Here is a 25,733-nt window from a genome sequence, read left to right on the forward strand (position 1 = left end):
TGCCAGGAAAAATATACAAGGTGGGCATTCCACACTCACTCTTATTTCACAGAAATCACATATCTTGCCTTCTAGGGGGGCTAAGAGACTTGGGTGTTTGTTTTTTTAAATGAAAAAACCCAGGGGCAGCAGTAAGAGCCTTCACAGCCATGGGCACTGGAATGTTTAGTATTTAAAGGAAACAGATGAAGGGAAAGATGACGTTTTAGTTTCTTGTTCGTACCTGATAACCTCCTAAAGTTATTGTAATGGATACATCAAGAGGTTTATTTGTGACGCCTGCAACAGATTTAATTAGAGACATGAAGAGCAGAGGGAACCAAACGATGCAAATCAGCAAGACGATAATCATGCCACCCATTCCATATTTCACAACCTTCTTCTTCTTCTGGCCCCTTGGCTGTGGATATCGCTGTAATTAGCAATATAAAACATTAGACTATATTGCGCTTTTCTAGAATTTTTAAACATCATTTTACTTTTGGATTTTATGAGCAATCTTCTAAACTCAGAACCCTATTTCAGTATTATTTTTTTAAAAAAATATGCTATATGTTTACAAGCATCTCCCAAAATTTAGTGTATACTTATTTTAGCCATATATATATTTCATATTTCAAGGAGCCATAAGCCCCTGTCTTGCCACCCATAGTGAATCATTTAAATGTTATTAGAAGGCTGCAGCTTGCAGGATAGGTTGGTCACCCTTAAGAAAACTATTATCATCCAAGGATGGGGGTGGACAGTGAGCTGGAAACATCTTAAACTAAGTACCTAGTATAATAGCATGAGGCATCATAAACCACAACTTGTTTTGCATAGGATAGCAATGAGTTTGATGTAAAAAGCCCTTTGCAGTACCTTGTCTTAATCTATCTGGGTAGATTTCTAGCCAGGTTTTTAGGACTGTTCCTTCAGTGATTGCTTTGGGTCTTATTTTCAGAATCACTTCAGCATATGGCAGCCACAGGAAACAACCATTTGTGCATCCTGAATATATTCTGTCATGCAGTGAATTCAGCTTTTGGCATTCCACCCACATGTTGGAGTCTGCAGTGGCATACTAAAGTCTAAGGTAGTACAGGGCAATGGTAGTATATTTCTAGTTCAGCATGTACCAATATCTGCTAACATTCAACACAGGCTGTTTTTTGGGCATCAAGCCCAGAAGCAGTTGTGAGAACAGGCCTTTAGACAGTCCCTGGGTCTATAAGTTGAGGAAGAGGAGTTATTAAATTAGACACCATAACTCATAAAAAGGTGATGGTGGGGTTACTGTAATCTTAAAAAAAAAAGTGAAAAGGAAATAAACTGGACATACAGGAATTTACAGGATTGGCCTATACTGGCTCAAAAAAGCTAACAATGCATGCAAAATACTGATTGCATGCCAAAAATAATAAATTAGAGTTGCAAACTAATTCCTACTGAAGTCAGTGGCAACATTTCAAATGCTTTTAATGGATCTGGAGTGCACCCATAGTTGAAATGTTGCAGTGGTCCATTTAGAAGCTATTTCCTGCAGTTCACATGAATTTATGTTGAACAGTTCTGCTTTTGGTTAAGAGTTCCTGTTTCAGGTAAGTAAATAAGGAACTTTTTGGACCATTGCATTTGAACCAGGTTCAGCTGTTATAACTTTTTATGCTCTGGTCCTAAATTCTTAGTTGTTTTTTTAAAAACTACTGTGAAATTTAAGACTTCTCAAAAGAAGAGCTGAAATAACGTTTTCTGGGACCCTTCAGTTTTAATTCTTGTCAGGCTTTTAAACCATCTCTGGAATATATGTATACAATTTGAGGTTTACATTTGCAGACACAATTGTCTATTTATATGTGAAGGTACCTGAAAGAAAATTAGATGATCACAAAACTACTTGAAACACCATCAGTGTAAGAACATAAGATCCCTATTGGATCGTACTAGTACGATCACGAGAAGAATGGCACCTTAAAATGTTAGAATATATAGAATTTGTCAGCATGACAAATAGATTGTATATAGATTATATGGAAAGATTTTGCGATAAGAAAAGAATCGTAACAGGCTGACAAAAAATACTCAGCAGTAGAGGTTACAACGTGAGATAGTGTAAGTAAGGTAATGAAAACAACTTAGTATAGTAAGAAAACACAACTGAAAAGATAGCAGATAGGAAACCAGGGGAAGAATGGAAGGGGAGTAAAGGTTAAGGTTTATAATAGTGAAACAAATTGGAGAAATAAATTATGTCATCATTGATATTCATATATTATTTTTCTTTATTATCCTGTGTATGACTGTAACACAGTATGCTTTGATGATATGATAAAACAAAAAAGCAAATAATTTTATTTTTCTTAAAGAAAAGATCCCTATTGGATCAAACTAAAGGCCCATTTAGTCCAACATCTTGTTCTCACAGTAACCAACTAGAAGCCTATGGAAAGGACAGGAGTGCAACAGAACTTTCCCATTTGTGACCCCCAGAGGCATTCTCTAGCCATCATGACTAGTAACCATTGACAGCCTTATGATTTGTCTAATCCCTTTTTCAGCAGGACATGGTTGGTAGTCGTCACTACATCTTGTGGTAGGGTAGTGAATTCCATAACTTAGCTATGTACAGGGTGAAGAAGTACTTTTTATCTGTCTTGAATCTTCCAACATCCCAACACGCAGCTTCACTAGATGACCCCAGGACCTAGTATTATGAGAGAGATAAAGCATTTCTCCCTATTCACTTTCTCCGCACCATACATGTTTTTACACTTTCATCTTGTCGGTCTTTACCTGCCTCTTTTCAAAGCAAAAAACTCCAAAAATTGCTATCAGTGGCTAATAATAAATCCATGGCTATCAATGGCTACTAGCCAAGATGGCTATGCTCTGCCTGCATGATAGGAGCCTTTATGCTTCTGAATACCACAGGAAGGGAGAGTGCTCTCGTGCTTGGATCCTGCTTTTGGGTTTCCCACAGACATCTGGCTGGCCACTGTGATAACATTATGGTGGACTACATGGGTCATTGGCCTGATCCAGCAGGCTCTTCATATAATAAGAATCTAAGAACCCAAAGTTCTTAGGTTCTTATTATAACTTTTCATAAGGGAGTTGCTCCAGTCCCGTAATCATTTTTGATTACCCTTTTCTGAATCTTTTCCACCTACACAATCTCTCTCATGAGATGTGGCGAACAGAACTGTGCAGAGTGATACCATCATAGATTTGTAGAAAGGCATGATTTTCAGATATGAATTTTCTATCTTGTGCTTCTTCAAGATCTTACACTATGATTTATGCCCTCATAAAACATTTAATGAAAATAAATGGTGTGGTTTTTTAAAAAAAACTTACTTTTTCAGACTCTCGCCAGCACTTTAGGATGAATATATGAGCATAAATATCTTCAACACAGATCCAGCTAGAGAGACTTAATGTGGTATCTGTCCAAACCCAGTCCATTACTGCCCTCAGCTCAGTTAAGAATGGTACCAAGCGGAATCTAGACAAAGAGAAATAATCACAGGTGAAGGTTCTGTTTTAACTGAAGAATATTAAATCAAGTATGTTGTAGCATTTAAGATTTCAGGTGATTTATGTGCTCATTTTTAATTGTTTTGGTTAACTTTTGGGAGTTCTAAAAGATTAGTTACGTTTCTGATCATTCATGGGTTCTAACCCAACATGACTAGTTGCTTTGACTGCACAAAGGAGATTTAAATTTTCCTGTCATGCAGCAGCTCTGTGATCACTGATGATTATCAAATCATACTGAATAACTCAAATATATACAGTGGTACCTTGGGTTAAGTACTTAATTCGTTCCAGAGGTCCGTACTTAACCTGAAACTGTTCTTAACCTTAAGCATCACTTTAGCTAATGGGGCTTCCTGCTGCTGTCACGCCGCCAGAGCATGATTTCTGTTCTCATCCTGAAGCAAAGTTCTTAACCTGAAGCACTATTTCTGGGTTAGCGAAGTCTGTAACCTGAAGCGTATGTAACCCGACGTACCACTGTATTAAAAGTTGTATGCCACTCCTGAAGACCCTATTTGGGGGTAAAAGCAGCCTATGAATGTCACTATAGCTAAATAAATGTGTGACTGAAAAGAAATATCCATACTCACCCCTGAAATAAGAAGAGGTTTACATAATTGTAACTTTTTGTGAGGAAATTGCCAAGTACACGAGTTGGGTAGCCACAACGTATCTGATATGCTGATAAGCCAAAATAAACACATTTCACAAAATACCAAAGTTGTGCAACAATATTTTGGCTAAATTTCCTGCAACATAAAATAGATGGGAGAAAATGAATATAGACACACATACTTTGATCACATTTTTAAGGCAGTAGACTAAATCACTGCTAAATTTAAAGCATAATTTTTTTAAAAAACAAAAAAACAAAAACCCAAATACGTACCTTTCTGTCACTCCAGGCAAGATAAAGAACATCCAAAAGTGTATACCAAAAACAAGTATGACCTGGAAGATGACTTTTCCCATGACAGTCTTTCTTAGATACAGTGCCCGATCTACTACCATGGTTCCAAACTGAATTAGCACCATCACTAAGAATGCACTTGGCACTTGGTCCTCTGATAACGAAGAGGTGATATCTGCTGCTGCAGAGTGTTTCTGCAAAGAAAAACAGGAGCAATAAGGTACAGGGAGCATTTGTCATAAGAGATAATCATTTATGACAAAAAAAATTCCAAATACATCAAATTCCTTATAACATACCCCAAAAGCCCAGAATCCAAACACAATGATAATGAAGTCGACAGTATCAGCAAGGAACATCAGGACATAAACATCAGTCACAGCACTGTAATCTGGGTGGATAAGATTGTAGAAAAACTGTTTGATGGGCACATATACCTGAAGGGTCCTGAAATAACAGAAAATACAGTCTTACAAATAACTTTATGTAAAGAACTATGCAGTTTAATTTACTACTCCCAAGAACGTATACATTTGCTTAGGGATAACTACAAAATGCATGAAGTCAGATGTGGGGCCCATGATGGCCCTTCAGTTCCATATGAGGGAGAAAACCAAGTAAGCCTGAAGGTCTGGCTTGCACTGTGCTCTTGCCCATTCCTAGGTGTAGAGAATGCAGATAACGACTCAGGACTCTCTCTCGCTGGTCCTTGGTATTCTCCCCAGGCCACACCCCTCAGCCATTGTACTTCACGCCCTCATTGAGTGTTTTTGATTGACTTGGATATGTCCTTGAATTTTTATAATGAAGTTTGATTGTTCAGATGAAGAACAGAGTGTATGTGTGTGTAGAAAGCTCTGCCAAATATTGTTTCTGGTCTTCCCACCACTGATATGTGGCCCTTGGAAGGTTGCTCAGAAGGGACTGTGGCCCTCAAGCTGGAAAAGGTTCCCCTCTCCTGCTCTAGAACATTTAGGACAAGTGAAAAAGCACACAAGACACAATGTGGGAGAATATGAAGACAGACAAAGAGAGAATCAGTGCACTGGTAAAACTGTTACTTGGAGCCTCAGGACTGAATAGTGCTTTGTTACTAAACCTTCAGATATTAGCCTTTTATGGAATTGCAATCTTCTAAAAATCCTACACAAAGCATTGCAGAATCAATTCCTGATTTCATTTAAACTGATACAAACTTTAATTGCTCACTTTTTAATGGTAAATGCCTTAGCTATGATAAGTTGTTCCCGCAGCTTGTCCATGAGAAGTTCTTTTCTTGATTTTTGTTTTATGCTCAGCACACTGCTTCCTTTTTGACTGCTGTTCCGTGTGCTGGTACTTCCTGAGAAAACAGTTGGGGGGAGAAATTACAAAGTGATACATCAATCTTAAACCTCCGTTTACCCTGGATTATGGTAAGTACTAAGCAATTCACAGAGTTTTGGCATGGTTCAGATGTAATCCATCTCCTCCTTTGTACCCGTAAGGAGGAGATCAAATTCTGATTTTAAATAAACCACAGTTCCTTGTGATGTCTTAACTTTGAAGACTGTGGCACGCTGAAACAATGGTGGGCAAAACAAGCAGGATCTAAAAAGTTCCATTGATACTTATCTGAAAGGTAGTTTCCCATTGCCTGTAGAAGTCATCAGGTTGTGTAACATCTCCATCTTAGCTCCCATAGTTCAGTTCACTCCATCCAAACAGTCACGTATTTCTTAAGCTCCCATTATTTCTTATCCTTGGGTCAGTTCATACATCTTTCCCTCCAATATTTGTGAGTTTTCTTTTCCTCTGTGAGTCTTCCAGCTGCCCCATTTTCCCCTCCCACTTGTGCAGCTTGGCAGTCCTTCCATTTTTCCTCCTGCACCTTCTGACCAACCTCCTCATCTCTCTCTGCTTGTCTCTTGCCTCAGTGTGCTTTCCCCCCACTGCAGCCTCTCTCACTTGTTCTAGCCTTTAATTTAAAGAACCCTCACTTGCCTTCTCTGCTTGCCTTGCCTTGCCCTGTTTCCTTCTCCCATCTTCCCTGTGGCTGCTTCAGAGTAGAATGTGTTTCCTGCCATTGGCAAGAAATCAATGACTAAGCAAGTACAACGTGTAATGCCACATTCTGTTTTAGAGTCTTGGTCGTGGACCAAATGCATACCTCTTTTTGAACGGTGTGAGGAGAAGCTGGATCTGTGAGAAAGCTGTGAGCCACTACTTGAACTTTTCCTACGGATGGCAGTCTGCTGCTCTGGGAAATGAACATGTATGGATTCAACAGATGCTGCCAAATTGACTGATGTCAAAGAGCCAGCAGAACCTCTCCTGTCCGACTCAACTGACTCATCATCAGAGTCGCCTTTACTGCTGCAGTTGTCTCCTCCATCATCTTCATCCCACAATCCATGACACTAAAAAAATAAAGTTAAGCAATTATATTTAAAATTATATTATATTTTAAAATTGGCTAGTGTTGGGATTCCTTCTCTTTGTAAAATACACATGCTAATGGTATACATTCTTATCTTCAAGTCACCTAACCTCTTGTGCACCATATTTAAAGAATAAAGCTACTGAAATACTTAATTTTAACTTTGTGTGCTGGTTCATTACTTAACTTCTAAAATGAGGGGCTTTAGTTAAGGCATTCTTCAATACCACACCCCTAATCAAGATTTGTGGAGCTAGTTATGGTTGAAAAGGCATGCAACAGCATTGCAAACAAGTTTTAGGGCCAAACCCTGGTTGACAAAGATCAGTTTTAAAGTCTTAGTTCTTTCAAGTTGGTTTAAGGGCACAAACAGATGTTCCTGTGGAGCTATTTGCTCACAAAAGCTTATAAGCAATCCATGCTATAACTTTAAATCAGAAATAAAGACAGCTAACTAATCATATTCAGATCTGATGAAATGTTGCAGTGAAAACATTTCATTTAGTCTAATAAGTGTCTCCATGACTCTTAATATTTATAATTTGGAAACCACAATTCAGATATGATGGGAAGTCAGCATGCTGCCAGTCACATCATTCTATACAAAAATCTAAGTTTAAAAACAATAAAATACATTTTTAAATTCCAAAATACCTTTAAAATGGATCGATGAAAAAACAAAGCAAGTAGTTGAACGAGGTCATAGTGAACATAACCCTCTTTCTTCTCAACACCAATAATATTGGGAGGATGGTAAGGCTTGTCCTTGTTTAGTTCTAGTTGCTTATTCCAAGGAAAGAAGCCAAACTGGAAAAAATATTTTATAACAATTGTTACCTGTACAAAAAAAAGAGAGAAAAGAGAAAGATGAAAAATAGCTTCATGTTAATCACTGAAAATTGGGTAACATTCCATAAAAATGAGAAATTATCATTAGAATATCAACATACCTCAGTGTAGACTATAGCTGTCATCCAAAAACGTTTGCTAGGTCTTGGGACGGAAAGCATGGCCCAAAGGAATATAAGAATAGGAAGCACAAGGGTAATCATGGAGGCAGAGATCATGTGATTAAGGATAATTACAAAAAAACACACCATTTCTGAACGAGCCACAAGGGTATTATACAAAGCATAAATTAGCAGCAAAAAACGAGGCTGAGTAGAGTAGAATTTTTCTGACTCATCCAGTTCCTCATCTTGAAACATTCTGTGGGGACAAAGTTAGATCACATAACTTGATGTGCCAATATTTTAAATACTGCAGAATAATCTGTAAGTAACAACAAATAATATATTTCTACTTAACAAAGAACAATGCAAACAAGTTTCCAATACCCAGCTTTAGATGTGTTTCTTTACCAGCCACACTAGAGATGTGAGGAACCTCAGGCCTGGGAGGCTGAAAGCAGCCCTCCAATGGAGCCCCTGTATTTGGCCCTCAGAGATTTCATAAGGCCAGACACCTCATGAGCCCTGCTTTGCAACTGAAGTGCAGGCTATCAAAAGTCAGGCATAGAGTTTCATTAACCACACATTTATTTCAAAAGAAGGTGTTATTTCTCAGTGGGGTGGGGTGTTTCAAAGGAAACAAAATATCTCCTGGTACAGAAACCCGTGGGCACATGTAACATAAGTTTCAGAATGTCACCCAAATATTTTGAGAAATCAGGTTCAGAATCCAGGCCTTTTCCAAAGTTAGAATATTTGCATATAAAGAGTTTCAAATCAGTTTTTTCCCCCTTTAAAATGCAATATGTTTCTTGGGTCAAGTAGGTAGCCGTGTTGGTCTCATGCAGTTAAAATAAATAAAAAATTGTCCAGTAGCACCTTAGAGACCAACTAAGTTTGTTCTGGGTATAAGCTTTCGTGTGCATGCACACTTCTTCAGATATTATTTTGACTGTGTTTCTTGGGGTGTGTACTTGTCATAGAATGTCAGAATTAGCCACAGTTTCCCATCAGGTATACACCATGGGCACATATAGTGAAACACATGTGTGGCCGTCACTGTGCCTTTCATGTTCTTGCTCAATGTTCATGGTATGCAAAATCATTGCACCCTGTTGCAAATCAGTCTGTCTTACATTTGTGAAAAGTAAAGAAAATGCTATCAAAAGTTTCTTCATCTGAAAGCACATGACATAGTTCTATTTTTGAAGGTAAGCAGGTCTAGCCATGGCCAGTGCCCCAGTGAGAGACTACTGAATACCACATCCCTGCTACTGTAATCTCCTGAAAGGAAGGCCAGGGTACAAGTGCCATAAACTGAATTCATCACATGAAGCAGCACAAAACTAATGTAATCAGAATGATCTGGTGATCAGTGAATTTACTACAATTCACTTAAACAACTTGAGCATCCTTACAATATAATTTTTGTAACATAATGAATTCACATTATTTTACATGCCTGTGGGGAAATTATTTTATGATTCTTACTTGTTTAGAAGTAGTTCGCTTGCAGTAAGCTCATGTGTCAAAGGAGGAAGTATAGAATCTTCTGGTTTGTCAGACTGATTTTCATCTGGGCTCACCATCATATGGTTTTTGACAGAGGAACCATCTTGGGAACTATCTAAGGGGAAAAGCTCCAAGCTCACAGCTTTGCTGTAGGAAGGAGGGGGTTCAGCAATGCCATCCAAACCAGAATAGGATGGTATATCTGTATCAGAAGTATATGCAGCTCCTTCAGAATCTATGCAGTAAACTTCCATGTCATGCTCCTGCCTCGATGCAGCATCTACCCCCTCCTCCTCCTCTTCTTCTTCTTCTCCTTCTTCGTGCTCCTCCCCTTCAACTTCTTCAATAGTTTCTGCTGTCCCCTGACGAGAATACAGCATGGTGATTTGGGTAGCCTCACTGTCAAGAACAGGGGGAACAATATTATTTCGTCAATTTCTTATTTCACAAATAAAACACTGATGTGTTCAAGGTATGTTCTATGCTAAATTTCAGTGTTAAGCCAGTGAAGACAAACTCAACCACAGTTAAAAGACTGGGAACAGGCCATGGCGTTATGTGTCATATCCTCCCCATCTTTTCTCCTCTTAAGAATTAATTGCCTCTTTCTGCCTTACCTATGGTTTTTGATTTTTGTGTGTGTGGTATTTTTTGGCCAGCAATGATATTAACTGCTGTGGCTAAGGCTAACCAGGATTCTATCTGAACCAGGAGCTGAAGGCAGCATTCTAAGCTCTCAGCTAAAATGAACGGATCAATAAATAGGTATCTAATTTAGAAACTTGAGACCAAAAGTATAAGGATCAAATGGGGGCTACTAAAAAGACAGAAAGCCCCCCCATTAGAAATATTGGTATGAGCCTAAACAAGACAAATATGCTTCTATTAAGTACTCATGCACACCTACATACGTACAAAACACACACAAAACACACCTGTGCTGGCAAAATCCACAGTGCCAAAATTTACAATGGTCAGGGTAAATGAATGAACAAAGCATGCATGGGTTAAGCACCTTGACACCATACTGCCACTGTCAGCAGATGAGGAGGACATATCCATGCTGTACATTTTACGAAGCCTAGGACGCGCACGCTCACTTGTTTTAGGAATAGGGTCTGGTCCATCTAAATCATCAAGGGTTGACTGCCTTGACAACAACAGTGTGGTTGCTTCAGTACAGCAGCTAGCAGTGCAAACAGTTACAAAAACAGTGTTATATACCAACAGCATCCTGAAGTGGTTCAATAGTAACCATGCAGGCTAGCCATGCAGTATACAGAGACACATAGACAAGGTTTTGAGTGGGGATTCTGAGCTACCAGTATGCACTGGTTTTTTATTCAAAACAATGTTTTGATAATCACACAGAATCAGTAGTAGTTAAATGGGAAACCATGGTGTGAAGGCATAGGGCTTTCAGCCATTTTGTCACACAGTTACAGTTTACAGCCTGCAAAATCACATGGAGCGGCTCAGGTTGAAATCCTAAATTCATTTGCTAGGGAGTAACTCAGAGGAACAACTGAGTTTGAAACAGATTTATACCCAGAATTTTAGGGTCCCAACCCTACCAAGCTTTGCTGGAATTTCTCGTATCTAACTGGTTTGTGTTCTATTATTTTTAAAGAAGCTCGGCTAATTATATGAAAATTGGAATAAATTTGTATATTATATGTATAATATGTATACTGTTATATGCTGAACCAATTCAGTTCAGCATTTCTGCAACGTAATTGTATAAATATTTTTATGCAGTTATATGCATTGTTGTATATAACTGTTAATGTAATGGCCACTTCAGGAAACCTGGAGTATATATGCATATATATGTTCCAGCACATATGAGGATTGTTCTTATCTTTAGCAGAACATGCTTCTTGTCAAGATTCAATGTGTGAGATGGGAATTAGAAAAAATCCATACGCATAAGCTCAATATCAATGTTTTCAGACAATCCGATCACTAACTCAAGAGAAATGTGCTCGTGAGTAAACCTGCTTAGGACTGCACTGTCAGACTCTCAAATGCTTCTTGCGTACAATGGGTATTGGATGTTGTAACTTTAGGAAAGGTCTGCCTTTTGTCTGACAGACTAGACAGTTTCCATTTGGTTAAAGATGGCTGTTTTGGCGCTGTTTTGTTAATATAACTAGGAGGCAAACTTCTTCCCACAAGATCTACAAGACCTGTTATTTATTAATCAATCAATCCGCTTTCAGAGAAATCCAGACTGTATAGGTTAGTACACAAATGTCTATTTTATTCATTAAACAAAATGCAAGCCTTTTTACTTTTACATAAAAGGTTTTCTTATTTTCAAAATATGTAAACCAATGTGCAGCTTGTTACTATATGTATGATATCTGGAAAAGCCCTGGGGTGGCAGTCAACTATGTTTTACTCAGAGTAGACCCAGTTAAATTAATAAACATGACAAAGTTAGGTCCCTTAATTTCAATGGGTCTACTGTTAAAAAAATGTGGATGATGTGTAACAGTTTTTCTGCTTTCATAAATCTTTAACATTAGGAAAACAAATAGCTCAAACAGAGGTGCTGCTTATACTCCCCTTGTAACATATTATCACCCACAGAAGATGGGTGGCCTCCCACTAGGTCAGACTTCTTTTAGAAAAATAGGACTTCTTCTTTCTCTCCTCTCTACCCACCATGCCATCTCTGTGCACCTCCAAAATCTGGTCAGACCGTCTGGCGCAGACTTGGGAATGGGGTGGGAGGCACAGAAGAATAGGAAATCCATTGGCCCTCCATCTGAAAAATGTTGGATATCATCCTATATGCATTGGTTGAATTACTGCTTATTTTAAACAAAATACCTGGATTCACTGTCACGAGATACTGCCGATTCTAGACTTTCTGTCCTCTCAGCCTGTCCAGGTTCATAAATTTCATCCAATCCTGATTCCCTAGAAAGTTTCATTATATGGTTCTGATAATACATATGGATACTCTCTCGAGTTGGAACATTCCCCTAAAAAGGAAGAGATAGAATTTAGAAGTAGGGTCTGCCAATAATCTCTGAGATCTGGCAATTATCTGGTGCAAACTAGTGCGAATTGTGCAGCATATCAAAAATTGAGGAGTATCAGAACTACCATAGAAGTGTTTCATTCTTTCTCCCTTACCATGCTAATTCATAAGGTTTCTTTCATCCTCAATTATAACAATAAGCTAAAATTAGCAGGTCTTTGTTAATATACATCATGCGTCCAAAACATTTGAAAATAAGGAAAAACTACGGTTGCTAAAATCTAAACCTGCTCCTACAAATATTGTCAAGGACTGGCTGGATGCAGAGGAATGGTGGGAGGTACCAGCTGGGGAATCCCCCAGGGAAGGAGACTGAGCCAGGGGACTGGTGGTGGGATGATAATGATGAGTGGTTAGAGGGAGAAGAGGGAGCAGACTGGGAGGAGGAGGTGTCAGAAGCTGAAGAGGCAACAGAGTTTAGGTGAGCAGGACGAGGCTGTGGCAGAGAGCAGTCCTGATTCAGAGGCTGGAGAGGAGCTGGGCCAGGAGACAGATGAGGCAGGCTGCTGAAGAATCCAGGGAGTCTCCCTCTCCTCCTGTGACCTGCTCCCCTTCTCCTCCCCTCCCTCTCCCAGAACTCACTGAGAAATGAAAAGAGCAGAGGAGAGATGGGTTGTGTGCAGATGTAGTATCTGATCGCTTGAAAAAAACCTTGGAGAACAGAGGACTTAGGCAGCTGTGGGGAGGTGGGAACCCTCAGTCCTCACAACTGCCTCATTGGGGCAAGACCTACTGGGAAGAGTGGCTGGGATCGCTAGTTCTGTGATGTTTTGGTTTCTTGAATAAAAAGAGTTAACTTCACTGACACCAGTGGTTTTTTAATTGCTGATCTGATTGACAGCTCTGGATTGGGAGGCGGTCCAAGATGGCGACGGCTTAGCAAGCAGGCTTCGGAGCTCCGCAGATAACAGGACTGTAATTAGCATTGACTGCCACCCAGGGAAGTAATTTTTCCTTTTTACTTCTCTACTTTTTAACTTACCAACTTACTGAGATTCTAACAGCACCTTCTTGTCTATGCTATGAGAAACATCTTGGGCAAGTTCTGTGAAGCATCCTGGGCAGGCTGCCAGCTGCTGGCTATTAACCGCCAACTCCCTTCTATACTTTGTTCCTGAAACTCCTGGCAGTCTCCACACAGAGAAGCTCTTAAATTGAACAAACTGAGCACTTTCTATTTTTTCTCTCTTTTTTGGTTGGTGAAACCTCTCCTTGTTTACTCCCCACGGTGACACTATGCTTGCTAGTAAACGCCACAGGGACCCAGAGGATGTAGCTCTCTCACCGGTTCCCAAACAATCTAAAATAGAGGACTTTTTAAATTGCTGATCTACACCTGACTCCGGCTCCTTACAAGTATCTAGAAACAATAGTTTTGGCCAAGGTGGGCCTGAATTCCAAGCCTTCCTAATGGCATCAACTACATGATATGAGCATGTCCTATTACCTTTTTGATTTCTCTAGTAAGCATGCACCTCTCGATTCTTAGCACAGTGGAAATATCAATGTGCTCTCTTGAAATCGAATTGAGCCAAGCTGTAAAACTGTCTATTGTTGCCAGAAACAGAACCCAGGTAAACTTCAAAATATTATATATTCTTTTGATAATGTTATCTGGGGGCAGGAAACAAGAAAAAAAAGAGAGAGATTTAGTACATAAGCAACCATCACAGTAACAAATATTTTTGAACGAATGAAGAAAATCTAGCCCCTAAGGAATCATTGTTACTCTCTGACTGCTACCTCTATTCAATTACCTGAAAGTAAGCTCTGTTGACCTTCCTACAACTTTCTTTTGAGTAGACTTATACAAGACAGCACTTTTTCTGGCATTTCTAGTTTAAGGAGCCAAATTATTGGCCAATCATTTGAACCAGAATTACTCTGTTTCATTACCAGGCAGTGTAATTGTTTGCTGACCTCTGAGTCTTTCCGGCTTTAGTAGTATCACTTGTGCTAGGAGAGTGGTGAATGTTGATATATAATTGTAAAGAAATTATACAGCACACCAGACATAGGATTTGTTGGCTTGCCTTTATTTAACACACTCTTGTACTGTCTAATCAGAAAATAAAAGAATACCTTTCTTGCATCTTTGCTTACCGGGTCCGTCTGAGGACTTCTTTTTGACAGGTTCCTCTCTTTCTTCACACTCCACATCTATACCAACTGACAAATCAATATTAAAGAAATGAGCAAAGGTTTTTCACAGATCTGAATTATTCAACCAAAAATGATGGAAATATATAGTAAGCTGCAGCTTAGTAACCTCAAATTCTACAGTGTTCTCTAATAATTATATTCAAATTAACTGGAGATATAGCCCATGAGTGATTTTATTCTGCTTTAATTGAGACAATGATGTGGACTTCAGCACCTTAATATTGCTTGGCCAACTAGCATTTGGATTTATTCTTTACCACCTCTCTCCTTCCCAAATTAAAAATAACCCATTTTCCTGTCACCCTCCATTATATCTTTCCCTGCAACAGTAATTGTGTTTGAAGGAGAGAAAGTATTCAGTGATTTCTTTGTAACTGTCAAGACTTGAAGCCTTGTCCTATTACTATGTTACAAGCACATTTAGCAGTAGCTGTTTGGTGACTGTGAAGGAGAGAGATTGTAACTTCCGGAATTTATTAGGCGGGACCTGGATCAGGTTAATTCATCATAATTTGTGTGGGACAGCAGACTCTGCGTGGAGATTCTTGTCATTGGGCAGTTAACTGTCAGGAAGAGAGTTGAAAACGGTTGGTTGTGAAGTTGAAGAGATAATGGATGAAGGAAGTATGAGGACAAGACTGGGGGGAAATGAGTGGAAAGCTGAGGTCTTAATATTAATACTTTGTTATTTGTGGGATAACCAACCTCATATAACCAATATGCTTAAGATTAATTAATGCATGAAGGGGTTGATGCCATAGAGTAAGCTTTCCTGCTAGGCTTAGCTATGTCACTTCCCCTTACTTTGGAAGAAAGGTAATCTAGCCCATTGTTGTACCTCAGTTTACCTAAGAAGCTCAGCATGTGAAAAGGCTAAACTGGCTAAGCTAGTTGCTGCAGCTGAGCCACATATTTCTAACATGCTTTTCTTGTGTTCCTATATCAATAATTCAGGAACTTTCACCACTGTAACTAAGTCAAGTTTCATTGCCTGTGTTTTCTGATTGTTGTATGGAAAAGCAAATGAAGGTGACCTTTGGAGAGTTTGTAAGTAAACAATTGTTTGCTTACCAAATATGTGGTATTTTTCTATGCTAAGGGAAGATGGGAAGTTTGGAAGGCACCTAGAAAGGTATATTTTAAAGGTCTAACAGCCTATATTTCCATGCTTTACCTTGCTGAATATTTTGTGATTTTAAATCTCTGCTGGGGCTCTCTCACAAAAGAGTACTTGCCCCAAATCTGGATATTGACATCCAGGGAATTCTCATTTTATAGCCTTTATATGTCTGTGCCAAGTATGAATATACTTGCCTGGTGAAGAGCAGAGAATGTAAGATGGTGATTGAGTTAGTAGGAGAAGCTGCCCTGTGTAAAGGTCTTACCAGAAGAAAGTTACACAAGCAAGTTTTTAAAGTTGACTAAACTGTCCAAGCAGCCAGAAGTGCAACCAGAGCGGCTTCGGAGTTCAGAGGGCAGATTGCCCATAGTAGCTGTTGTGGGAGTATTTGACTGGGGCTACCTAAGAGGCTGGCATTAGCAACAGTCTCTGTGGTCTTTAGAAATGGTCATCAAGCACCTTTAAGACCCCATTGGTGCAGGGGGAGAAGTCCTTTCTGGATATGGGCACCCTCATGCAGAGCTCGCATTGAAGGGTCATGTGAGGTACATCTCATCCCTAATATCTCCACTTTGATGTCCTCGTTTGTAGCAGTAACTCGAACAACAGATTTTTTGTTTGGACTTCAGGTAAAACTATGGTTCAACAAATTAGGAGGTACTGAGTTAAGGGAAGAGAGAGTATGCAAGCAAACACCTTGTTCCTGGTCCAAGCAAGCAAGGTTTGATGAACTGAAATGGTTGCGTCTGAACTGGACCAATGTTTTGCCTATTATAGCTGCCTATAGTAGTAAGCCAGCAAGGAGGAACTAGGTAAAAATAAATCTCTATCTCCTTTCTCCTGCCACACATGAAAGGGTAATTGTTGTGTTAATATGGCTACTCAGATAGAGGTCTTTTCCATTACCCACTACCTGTTTTTTGTGTGACTGCAGATGTTATGGAATTTACCTGGGACCTTCCCCATGCAAGGCATGTAGCTGAATCACTGAGCTGTGGTCCCTTCACCCAATGAACAGAGTAAAGATTTGTGTTTACAAGAAATAACTGACAAAATTACAGACGCATACGTACCTTCCCCAGATCCTTTCCGTCTTTGTCTCCTTTCTTTCCCAAACTTTTTTTTCTCTTTGCGCCTCTGTCGGAGGGCAGTTTTAGGATCAGTAATCCAGGCCTGATAAACAAACTGGAGGGAAAAACCAATTTATTCCAAGCTCCTCAGTAAGTAAATAGGAATGCAATATATATTTGATGAAAAAATGTAGGTTTGTGAGTTTAAGCAAACATTCTTAATTGCTATCCAAACATTTCAATGAAAGTTTGAGATTTTTTGTGCTTTTTTTTTGCTAAACAAACTAAAACATTTGAACAGAACGATGGATTCATGTGAGTTTCATATGAATCCACAAAAGCTATGTTCTGAACTCTGGAAATGCAAATATGATTTACATATGAACCATTTCCTGCAACTAGCCTCAAATAATAATCAGTATTCCAATACAATAAGAACATTAGACTTTATAAAATGTTTCACTCTCTCTTAGCAAATTGGTTGATGGCATCTTTTAAAGTAGGAACACATGAGAATTCATAATGCTATACCGTCACATATTGTGCATTTCCCCCCAACACCCAAAGACATGGCTGAAAAGAACAAAAATGCACTGTATGATAGCAGTTTGAGACAAAAGATGTTGTGATTTTGTCTGTATGATTTTCATCACAAAATGAAAATCATGTTTTGTTGGCACTGCATCATTGATGCACTTCATTAATTAAAGAATAGCTACAGCCAAGGAACAAGCAAACATCCACATGCAAAGGGCAGGGGAGAGAGAAACAGATAGATTCAAAGCGTTACCACTACCAACACAAGCATGCACAAACTGTCTCAGGGAAGCTGGAATGGGCCATTATTGGAAATAGTTTTATTTCATTCATTTCTCGCGTTTCTGATGTACAGAAATCACCTTGGCACTTTATTAAGATATTATCTGTAAAACATTAAGCCACCTGCTTTTTATCAGTGAATATGGGAGGTTACTAACAGATGGTGGGGAGAGTGCCTGTCTCCTTTCTGTTTGAGGCACTAACTTGGTTTATGGTAATAAGTAATGCATAATACAACTGTTATTGCTGTACTAAAATATATTAACGCCTGGATCCAGAAATGTCTTTTGCAATCAGGAAAACCTGCTCTTGTAAGTCAGATTCATGATGCAAGATGATTTCTTCCCCTATCTGCAGCCTTTGTGGCATCACCCACACCATTCCTGTGGGTTCCCTGATCTTCGTAATTGACTTTTGGGGACTGGTAGGGGCTGTACTGAAGCAGATCAGGCAGGAAAACACCATTCAATAAACAGAAAGGGCTGCTTTGCTGCTCATGATTCTTTGGATCCAAACCAATAGCTAAAGTTTGAGATTCACAGAGTTCATGTGAGGGCAGAATAAAAAGCCAATAATAAATAAATAAAATTCATAAATTTTGCCAAACATTGCTCTAGTGAAAACAAATATGGAGAAATATAATTTTGAATATCAATATTCATTGCATCTGGTGCAGTTCAGTTGCTACAGAAATCCCAAGAATTTCTTCAATTGATTCTGAGATTTTGTTACTGTAGATAGTTTTGAGGAGGACTAGTTGCAACTAGTAATGAAAATGTTTTTTTTAAAATGCTACTTTTATCTTTCAACAGTTAAATTTAAACATTAAGGTACATTAACTTCTTCCTGCTCTGTATTTCAGCACTAAAGCCTACAAGCAAGCTCATTGGATTTGAACTGTTATAGTGAATCCAAAATGTTTTTAGTGCTTCTTGCACATAAGTGACATACTGTATACATTATGCATAGCATCACAAATACTACTAAAGGAAGTCCCAAGACAGGCTAATGGATTACTGATACCAGAATGATGATGCACATGGACAGGAAGTGTGAAGGATAAGCATCCTCAGCTGTAATATTTTCAGGTTTTACCAGCTTTCTGAGAAAGATTACCATGCCAGAGGAAATCCTGCTCTTTTTTTTTACAATTCAGCAATTTAAACAGGGTCAGCATTTGACCCACTACCTATAAATGCATGCAACCCATGGAATCCTCTCAACACAGCTTAGGCAGAAATGCCAAGATTATGCCAAGATGTGTCTGCATTTTCTCTCTGGGATCACCGTTAAAATGAGTTATATTTCCTTGTATGATTTAGTTTTTTAAATCTTATACATGCCAAATGCTTGATTCTCATTAAGTCCTCACAAAGTTCATATAAAGAGGGAAAATGCAGAAAAGGGACACCCTATGCCATAATAGTATGGGATGAGATCACATTCTACATGGTATGGAACATCAAATACCTTTGCAGCTCTGATTAAATACTGAAGAATAGTTTTGGGCAGTTTAATAATAGACTTTGGCAAGGCTAAAATGGCAGAAGCAAATTTCGCAATAGCTCTCTATAAAGAAGGACAAAGCAAGACAAATTAGTGAAAACATAACTGTTATTGTTATAAGAAATATATTGCATGACACTATTAGAAACATTAATTTACCATGGGCTCATGAATGTGAACTGTTAATAATCAACTTAATAGTGGACTAGTTATAAAATATTAGTATAAAAGTTATTAACTACACATGTAAAAATACTAATTAGTCATGTTTATTAGAAGAACACATTCTAAGTGAAAGTTATTTTTTAGTACATGACAGACAGTAGTAATTACAGATTCCCATCCCTACCCCTACTGCTGTTCTTATGAAAACATAATACTTATGCCACCAAAAACATTTTTATAATAATTTTGCTGCTTGGATTATCAATTGATGTCTTTCACCACAAACGTATATGCTACAAAACACTGATGCAAGGACTAAAATCGACGATTCCTGAACAGAAGACACCAGGAAAGATTAACATAAACAGAAAATCTTGACACAATTTTTAGATTCCAAATACAGAACTTACTTGCAACACATAAACAACCAGATTGACATCTATGGTAGAACAAAGAATACATTGACCTTGTTCACAAATGACACGGGGCCAAACTAGGTCTCAGTGCAAACCTCTCTGTCTTTTTAATTTGGTGTAGCATGACAGCTAAGTTAAAAAAAAAATTGGGCTACAGACCATGGTGAAGGAGAGAGCTTAAATACAATCCTGAGTTTGATGACACAGTAAGTCAAACATTTCTGTGCCGAGCTAAAAGGACTGGGGAGGAGTAACATGGGTGCAAGCGTCTCTCTGGGAGCCAACATGTTCACATACGCCTGGTAAGCTACAGTTTGGCTTACCATGGCATATAAACCAGCCACTATCTAGTCTCTGAAGTTCATGTGGAAACCTATTTTTGCATCTAGATCTCGTGAATATAAACAAATGAATATGATTCAACATAAAACTTTGGTAAAACCCGTACTTTCTGTATATGACAGCATTGTATGGGAGCTACTTGAGGTGGTATGCTTTTGAAAAGAATGTTTCTGCTTATTTATGTACAAGCCTCGTAAAGAATGAAGTTGCAATCTTGGACTGCGACACCATGCATGTAGAGACCACATTGTATGGCAGAGGGATTCAGACAGCTCAATATACTATGTGAATCTAGATGAAAAATCTGATATATAACTCATGGCTATTATTACTGACGGATAGTTGCATCATTGTGAAAGAACTTAATAATTGTGACATTATTTTTCTATGTGTACATGTTTATAGCAGCACTCTGAAAAAAGGAAACCCACAAGAATATAACATTAAATCAGATTCACTTCTATTGCCTTAATCCAGAGGAACTAAAGGAACACCAAGATGCTTCACTCTGAATCAGGGTATGCATGCATGAATCAAGTTGCCGGATGCTGGTGCAGCCAAATACTTACCTTTCTCTACCTACGATATAAATTTCTTTTGATTACCTCATGACCCCCCCATGTGACTATTACAATGAATAAAAAATTACTTGTTGGGACAACATCATTATATATAAAACACAGTTTTTTATTACAATAAATAGATTGTTGATTTCCAAAACAGAAAAGCTTCTACGCAATATCAAGCAATGCCTGTGGAAAGATGTTTTATTCACTTGTCTCCAATGCAACATCAGAAAAATAGAGTTCAGGATATGAAGCTTTATTTTTTTTAAAAAAAAAACATGCTACAGGTGCAAGTGAATGAAAATCCATCTCCAGTATCATTCTTACATTGCATAAATGTGACAACAGTATAAGCAAGCAAGTTCAAATTAGCATGTTATCATACCTTTGTAGGAGGCACAGCATACGCAAAAACACAGTACCTGGAATGCAGATCTTTTTGGAGCTTCTTCCTCTTCTTCTTTTTCTTCATCTTCCTCTTCTTCACTGTCCGTCTCAAACAAATAATAATCTCCACTTCTGACCACTAAGCAAAATAAAATATTTGGGTTTTTTTTATTTCTTGCAGGAGGCCGGGAGATCCCTCATTAGCTCTATCCCGAGCCACCACAAAAATACATGGAAGCATTCTGTGATTGTGGGACTCAATGAAGGACAGGTAGAAGTGGAGAAAAAGAAAGAGATAAAGAGAATTTGTGGCAGGAAAATCATTTGGTGTTTGCAGGCAAGAGAAAAAAGAAAAAGTGTACATTTTCGCAGGGAAAATATAAAAAAAATTGTAAGAAGAAACTGGACAGATAGAATGCAAAAAGAGTTGGCAAGGTATTACTAAAAATGTGCAGTATTATTCTTTAAAAGAAAAAAAAAGTTTCAATTTTGCCAGTTTGAAAAATCCTAATTCTATTGGGTATCCAGGGAGTAAGCTAAATTTAAAATTGTATCACTGGAGGAAAATCAAAATCAAAATATAATGCTGTTAGAAGTGTTCAGGCATCCCATAGCATTTGCTTTTCTTTTACTATATTCTTCAAGTTTAAACAGAAAATAGAAACAGCACGGATGAATGATCATAACTACACATTGATTTTTCCCTGTGGATTTAAAACAGTTCAGAGGCCTCCATATGTTCAAGATGTGATGTGAATGAACTGGGCCTTATATCCTTGAACAGAAGCACAGTTTTTAAAAACTTCAAATAAGCTAACAGGCCTAACTTGATCAAACAAGAGAAACAAAGGACATGAAAAGAAAAATAATAAGCAAGATAACATAAAAGCCAGCATTACATTTGCCAGAGAAGGCTATTAACATAATATCTGTAAATAAATTAGAAGCCCTTAGTATAGTTATAATAATAAACTTACCTAGGAATAGAAGAATTACATTCAGCAATTCATTTTACCCTCATTATATAACATTCCTGTTCAATCATACCTGACCCTCTGTTTTATCTCAATTATATACTGAAGCCATTTTCATATTAGCACTTTATCTTGAGGCAGGAGTAAAGTGAGAGTTATGAATTCTCCCGTATCTTACCTACACTGGAGAAAAGTTACAGGATGGAAGGTCATATTACTTGCCACTATTTGAGATGAACCACAGGCACCAACTTTCCCATTAGGGGAAAAGGTGGAGTATAAATGATGATGATTAAAAAAATAAGTTTTAAAGCTAATAGTGACACTCTCCACTTGCTCTGGTATAAGCACTAATGGCAAAAAACCCATTAAAATACCTTATTATTATTATTATTATTATTATTATTAGAAGTAGTAGTAGTAGTAGTAGTAAACTGCCCTTCATCCATAGATCTCAGGCCAGTTCACAACATACAAATTTATTATTTAATATAATCACAGAATAGTGTCTCCCAGGACAGAGTTACTTTATACTGGGGGAAAGCAATGCAGATCAATGCTTTTTCCTGGGTGTTTTCAAAACAGCAGGCCCTGGCATTACCACTAGTGAACCCTATATAACATTTAATTGCTGAGATATGAAGGGTATGTGGCATGATTAAACTGCAATAATGCACCCTTGCAGGTATGAATTAGGATGGTGGTGAAGTAATGAACCAATTGAAAACAGTAGCCATTTTTTCAAGAGGATCAGACCTCTCCACCCACAGCCCACACTTCCTCCAGAAGAAAGTTAACAATTCTTCACATCAGTTTAATAGATTAATCAGAATGGTGGAAGCACAATGAGGAGGAAAGCACAATATTATTTTCTTCTCACCACACTGATTTTTGCTGTTATTTTAGAAACTATCAGGTAGAGACAACTGTGTGAGAAAGCATGTTTCTAGCCCCATGCCTTCCTTGGAAGAAGTGAAGCCCTGAGGTACAGAAGTAAAAGATAGTGATGCAGATAAAACACATTTTAGAAGTCAATGTGACGCTACAGGACACTTTGAATACTGTATTACAACATTGAGCTATAAAAAGTACATGGCTCATTCAACTACACAAGCTACTGTCCTGAAACTGAACTATTGTTTTAGAAAGACAGAGCTGGTGGATAGCAATCATTTTCAGGGCTTGGCTGTATGGTGCTGTTCACAACACGTGCGTGCATTATTGCAATAGGTACTGTGCATCTATTTCCTAAAACATATAATGAGAGTAAAATGAGTAGGCAATACTGAAGTAGAACTGGAATAATTTAACAAAAGTTGCATGGCTACAGGTCTGTCTCACACAGTGGATTATTGCAGAAAACAGTGGAATTGTGCTATTCTCTGTTTTCTGCCTCAACTGATCCACTGCAAAAGATAACCTGGGAGCCTGCTAGTCTCCGAGTCATTCTCACCACGTTAATTTCAACAATTATTCTGTAGCATCAAAACTAATTAGAATTAACAGAGACCATATCCAGGTCCATTCTGAACAGCTATACCCTCAAAATACATTATTTGCACTGATGTCCTCTGAAAACAAAAGAAATTTGTCTTCAGTAATAATTAATTTCCCTTCAGCAACTTTGAAAAAAGGATAGGTCTCTACATTTTCATCCTGCCCTTTGTAAACAGAAATATTTAACTGTATATTTATAGGCACAGTTTACTTGTGACTTGACAGAAATCAACATTCAAAATCTGGATAGCTGGATAGATACACATATGAATAGATACACAAATAGATACTACAGTTACACAGATGCATAGATATGCATGCATGGAAACTACATATATGGCTGGAAGGGCAAAATGTATTTTATAGCTGGGTTGAAAGACAGAAAACCATATATATGTTTTGGACATTTTAACTTTGCACTTCAACCAATTCCATTAAAATATATAGCATTTAGCAACACTTAAACTACTTATCCTGTGTGCCATTGCATTCATATAACTATCAAGTCACAATTATAAAACCATGCATAAAACAAACAGGTCTTGGGAATGCCTTCATTCTGGTCAAGGATATAAGGGTTAAATTCGTGTATTTTAAAAATTATTGAAAAACCTACTAGAAGCATGATCAACCCAAGGCCGCCACCACTGCTTTTTTTTGCCCTTGGCTTTCTCTTTGTCTGCTTCTCCTAAAATGAAATATGTCCAAAAATTAATTTTAGAAAGTGAGAAACACATTACTACTTATATTTTCTCTTTCTAGTAGCTTCACACTTTGTAAGAATTGATCCAATTCTAATAAACTCAAGAAAAACACCACCACAAATCAGGCATTTATTTATTGTTGTTAATTAGCTGATCAATAGCACATGGTCATTTTTATATGCTGTTAAACTAGAAATTTACTTCAAATTAGAAGAAATTCAGGGAATACTAACTCCCCCTCCCCCAACAGAGGCTTTTCACATTTCATGTTCAGAAACATGGCTGCCTTTTTTGTTTTTAAAATAAGAGACACAATACTTTGTTGTGCAGTAAACCCCCCGCTAAAAAAAAATAGCGATACAAGATACTTGAATAGATTTCACAGATTTAAGACTTTTGGCAAGGGGTGTGTGTGTGTGTGTGTGTGTGTGTGTGTGTATGTGTGTATCCCATAAAGGCTTTGAGGAGACACTGTGCAGTATCACTGTGTGAACTCTGGGCAAAGAGAAAAACACACACACTGACAATGGATTGTATCTAAGTAAGTTCTATTCAGAGTAGAGCCGTTTATAAATTAATGGACCTAAATTAGTCAGGCCCATTGATGTCATTAATTGGACAATGAGAACAACTAAATTGGATGTAACCCAATTTATGGGAGGGAAATTGGAGGGAAATTGTGTCATCAGTGGGAGTGGGGAGTAAATTTAGTTTTTTTAAAAAAACAATCAGTATTTGATAGCTACTTAATATGAAATATGAATTCAAATATAAATCTGCAATGAATTAAATTTTATTACATATAAACTGAAATATAAGCGTGATTGAAAACAGTAGCAACCATTTTTTTCTGAATTGCAAAAATATAATTCATTCGTTTTGAATTTGTTTGTATACTGTACTTTAGTACTCTAATCCAAAATCCTGGATTGTCTCACATTTATTTCAGTGAAAGGGACAATCATGTGACTGCAGATCTCAGGTTGTTCTTCCACTAAAGTAAATGGGAAGGGTTAGTGAGCTGCGTACGTGCCCTAAGACATCAATCCTATGCATAGATATTTTTGGAATAAGTCCCATTGAACACAGTGAGATTTACTTCTGTGTAAATATGCATAAGATCAGGCTGTGATCAGGCCCCTTCTTTGAATGGTTGGATTGCATATAATAGTTCCCTACACACATTCTTGCTGATATTGCCAAGGTCCAAGCAATTAATACCAACACTGGATATATTGAAGGAATAGTACCATCATCATCGTCTTCAGCAGCCTTTTCAATTGCTTGCCCATCTGAGGTTTCTTGGTTCATGCTCAACACCCTTTCTTTACCCTTTTTATATTTTTGTTGCCTGGCCTTGATACGATCCATTCTGAAAAAGCAAATTTTACATTGTCAGAGTCACAGAACAATCTTTGTGCATATGCAGTGCAAATGCTTTCAAAACCATCACAATGTATTCTTACTGCATTATTCCCCACCCCAATCCTTGTCACAAAGGCTAGTTATACAGAGAGGCTATGTATCATTGTATACAATGGGGTTGTGTATGCCGGAACTGTTCTTTAAACCATGCCACCTCCCAGTTCTTTATACTGATAATCTGCATATCAACACTAAATTTTATTATGAAAAGAAAAGT

General features: G+C 37.9%; 1 protein-coding gene and 2 long non-coding RNA genes across 10 annotated transcripts in view; 2 read left to right on the plus strand and 1 right to left on the minus strand.

Annotated features, from left to right (window-relative positions):
- PIEZO2 (piezo type mechanosensitive ion channel component 2) overlaps positions 1-25,733 on the minus strand; it is a 215,677-nt gene that overhangs the window by 10,421 nt on the left and 179,523 nt on the right. For 2 of the 8 annotated variants that reach the window (XM_081014067.1, XM_081014062.1), the window contains 19 exons: positions 25,342-25,463; positions 24,004-24,075; positions 20,952-21,055; positions 19,005-19,103; positions 16,719-16,830; positions 14,466-14,531; positions 13,810-13,976; positions 12,149-12,303; positions 10,326-10,496; positions 9,290-9,709; positions 7,799-8,057; positions 7,503-7,685; positions 6,579-6,828; positions 5,639-5,771; positions 4,729-4,876; positions 4,409-4,623; positions 4,110-4,268; positions 3,337-3,484; positions 224-412 (listed from right to left, as the gene is read on the minus strand). In XM_081014067.1, the coding sequence (XP_080870193.1) occupies positions 224-412; positions 3,337-3,484; positions 4,110-4,268; positions 4,409-4,623; positions 4,729-4,876; positions 5,639-5,771; positions 6,579-6,828; positions 7,503-7,685; positions 7,799-8,057; positions 9,290-9,709; positions 10,326-10,496; positions 12,149-12,303; positions 13,810-13,976; positions 14,466-14,531; positions 16,719-16,830; positions 19,005-19,103; positions 20,952-21,055; positions 24,004-24,075; positions 25,342-25,463 (3,172 nt within the window). Of the gene's footprint in view, positions 1-223; positions 413-3,336; positions 3,485-4,109; positions 4,269-4,408; positions 4,624-4,728; positions 4,877-5,638; positions 5,772-6,578; positions 6,829-7,502; positions 7,686-7,798; positions 8,058-9,289; positions 9,710-10,325; positions 10,497-12,148; positions 12,304-13,809; positions 13,977-14,444; positions 14,532-16,718; positions 16,831-19,004; positions 19,104-20,951; positions 21,056-24,003; positions 24,076-25,341; positions 25,464-25,733 lie in introns of all 8 variants that reach the window. The other 6 variants (XM_081014063.1, XM_081014061.1, XM_081014068.1 and 3 more) reach the window with 4 other exon arrangements.
- On the plus strand, positions 14,547-18,996 carry LOC308481692. The gene is made up of 3 exons (XR_013988814.1): positions 14,547-15,190; positions 16,580-16,865; positions 18,397-18,996. It is a non-coding gene; the product is annotated as an uncharacterized lncRNA (long non-coding RNA).
- Positions 20,152-23,995, plus strand: LOC308481699. The gene is made up of 3 exons (XR_013988824.1): positions 20,152-20,248; positions 20,369-20,481; positions 21,098-23,995. It is a non-coding gene; the product is annotated as an uncharacterized lncRNA (long non-coding RNA).

Source organism: Podarcis pityusensis (assembly GCF_964106645.2).
Source record: "Podarcis pityusensis genome assembly, chromosome: 7".
Classification (NCBI taxonomy): Eukaryota; Metazoa; Chordata; class Lepidosauria; order Squamata; family Lacertidae; genus Podarcis; species Podarcis pityusensis.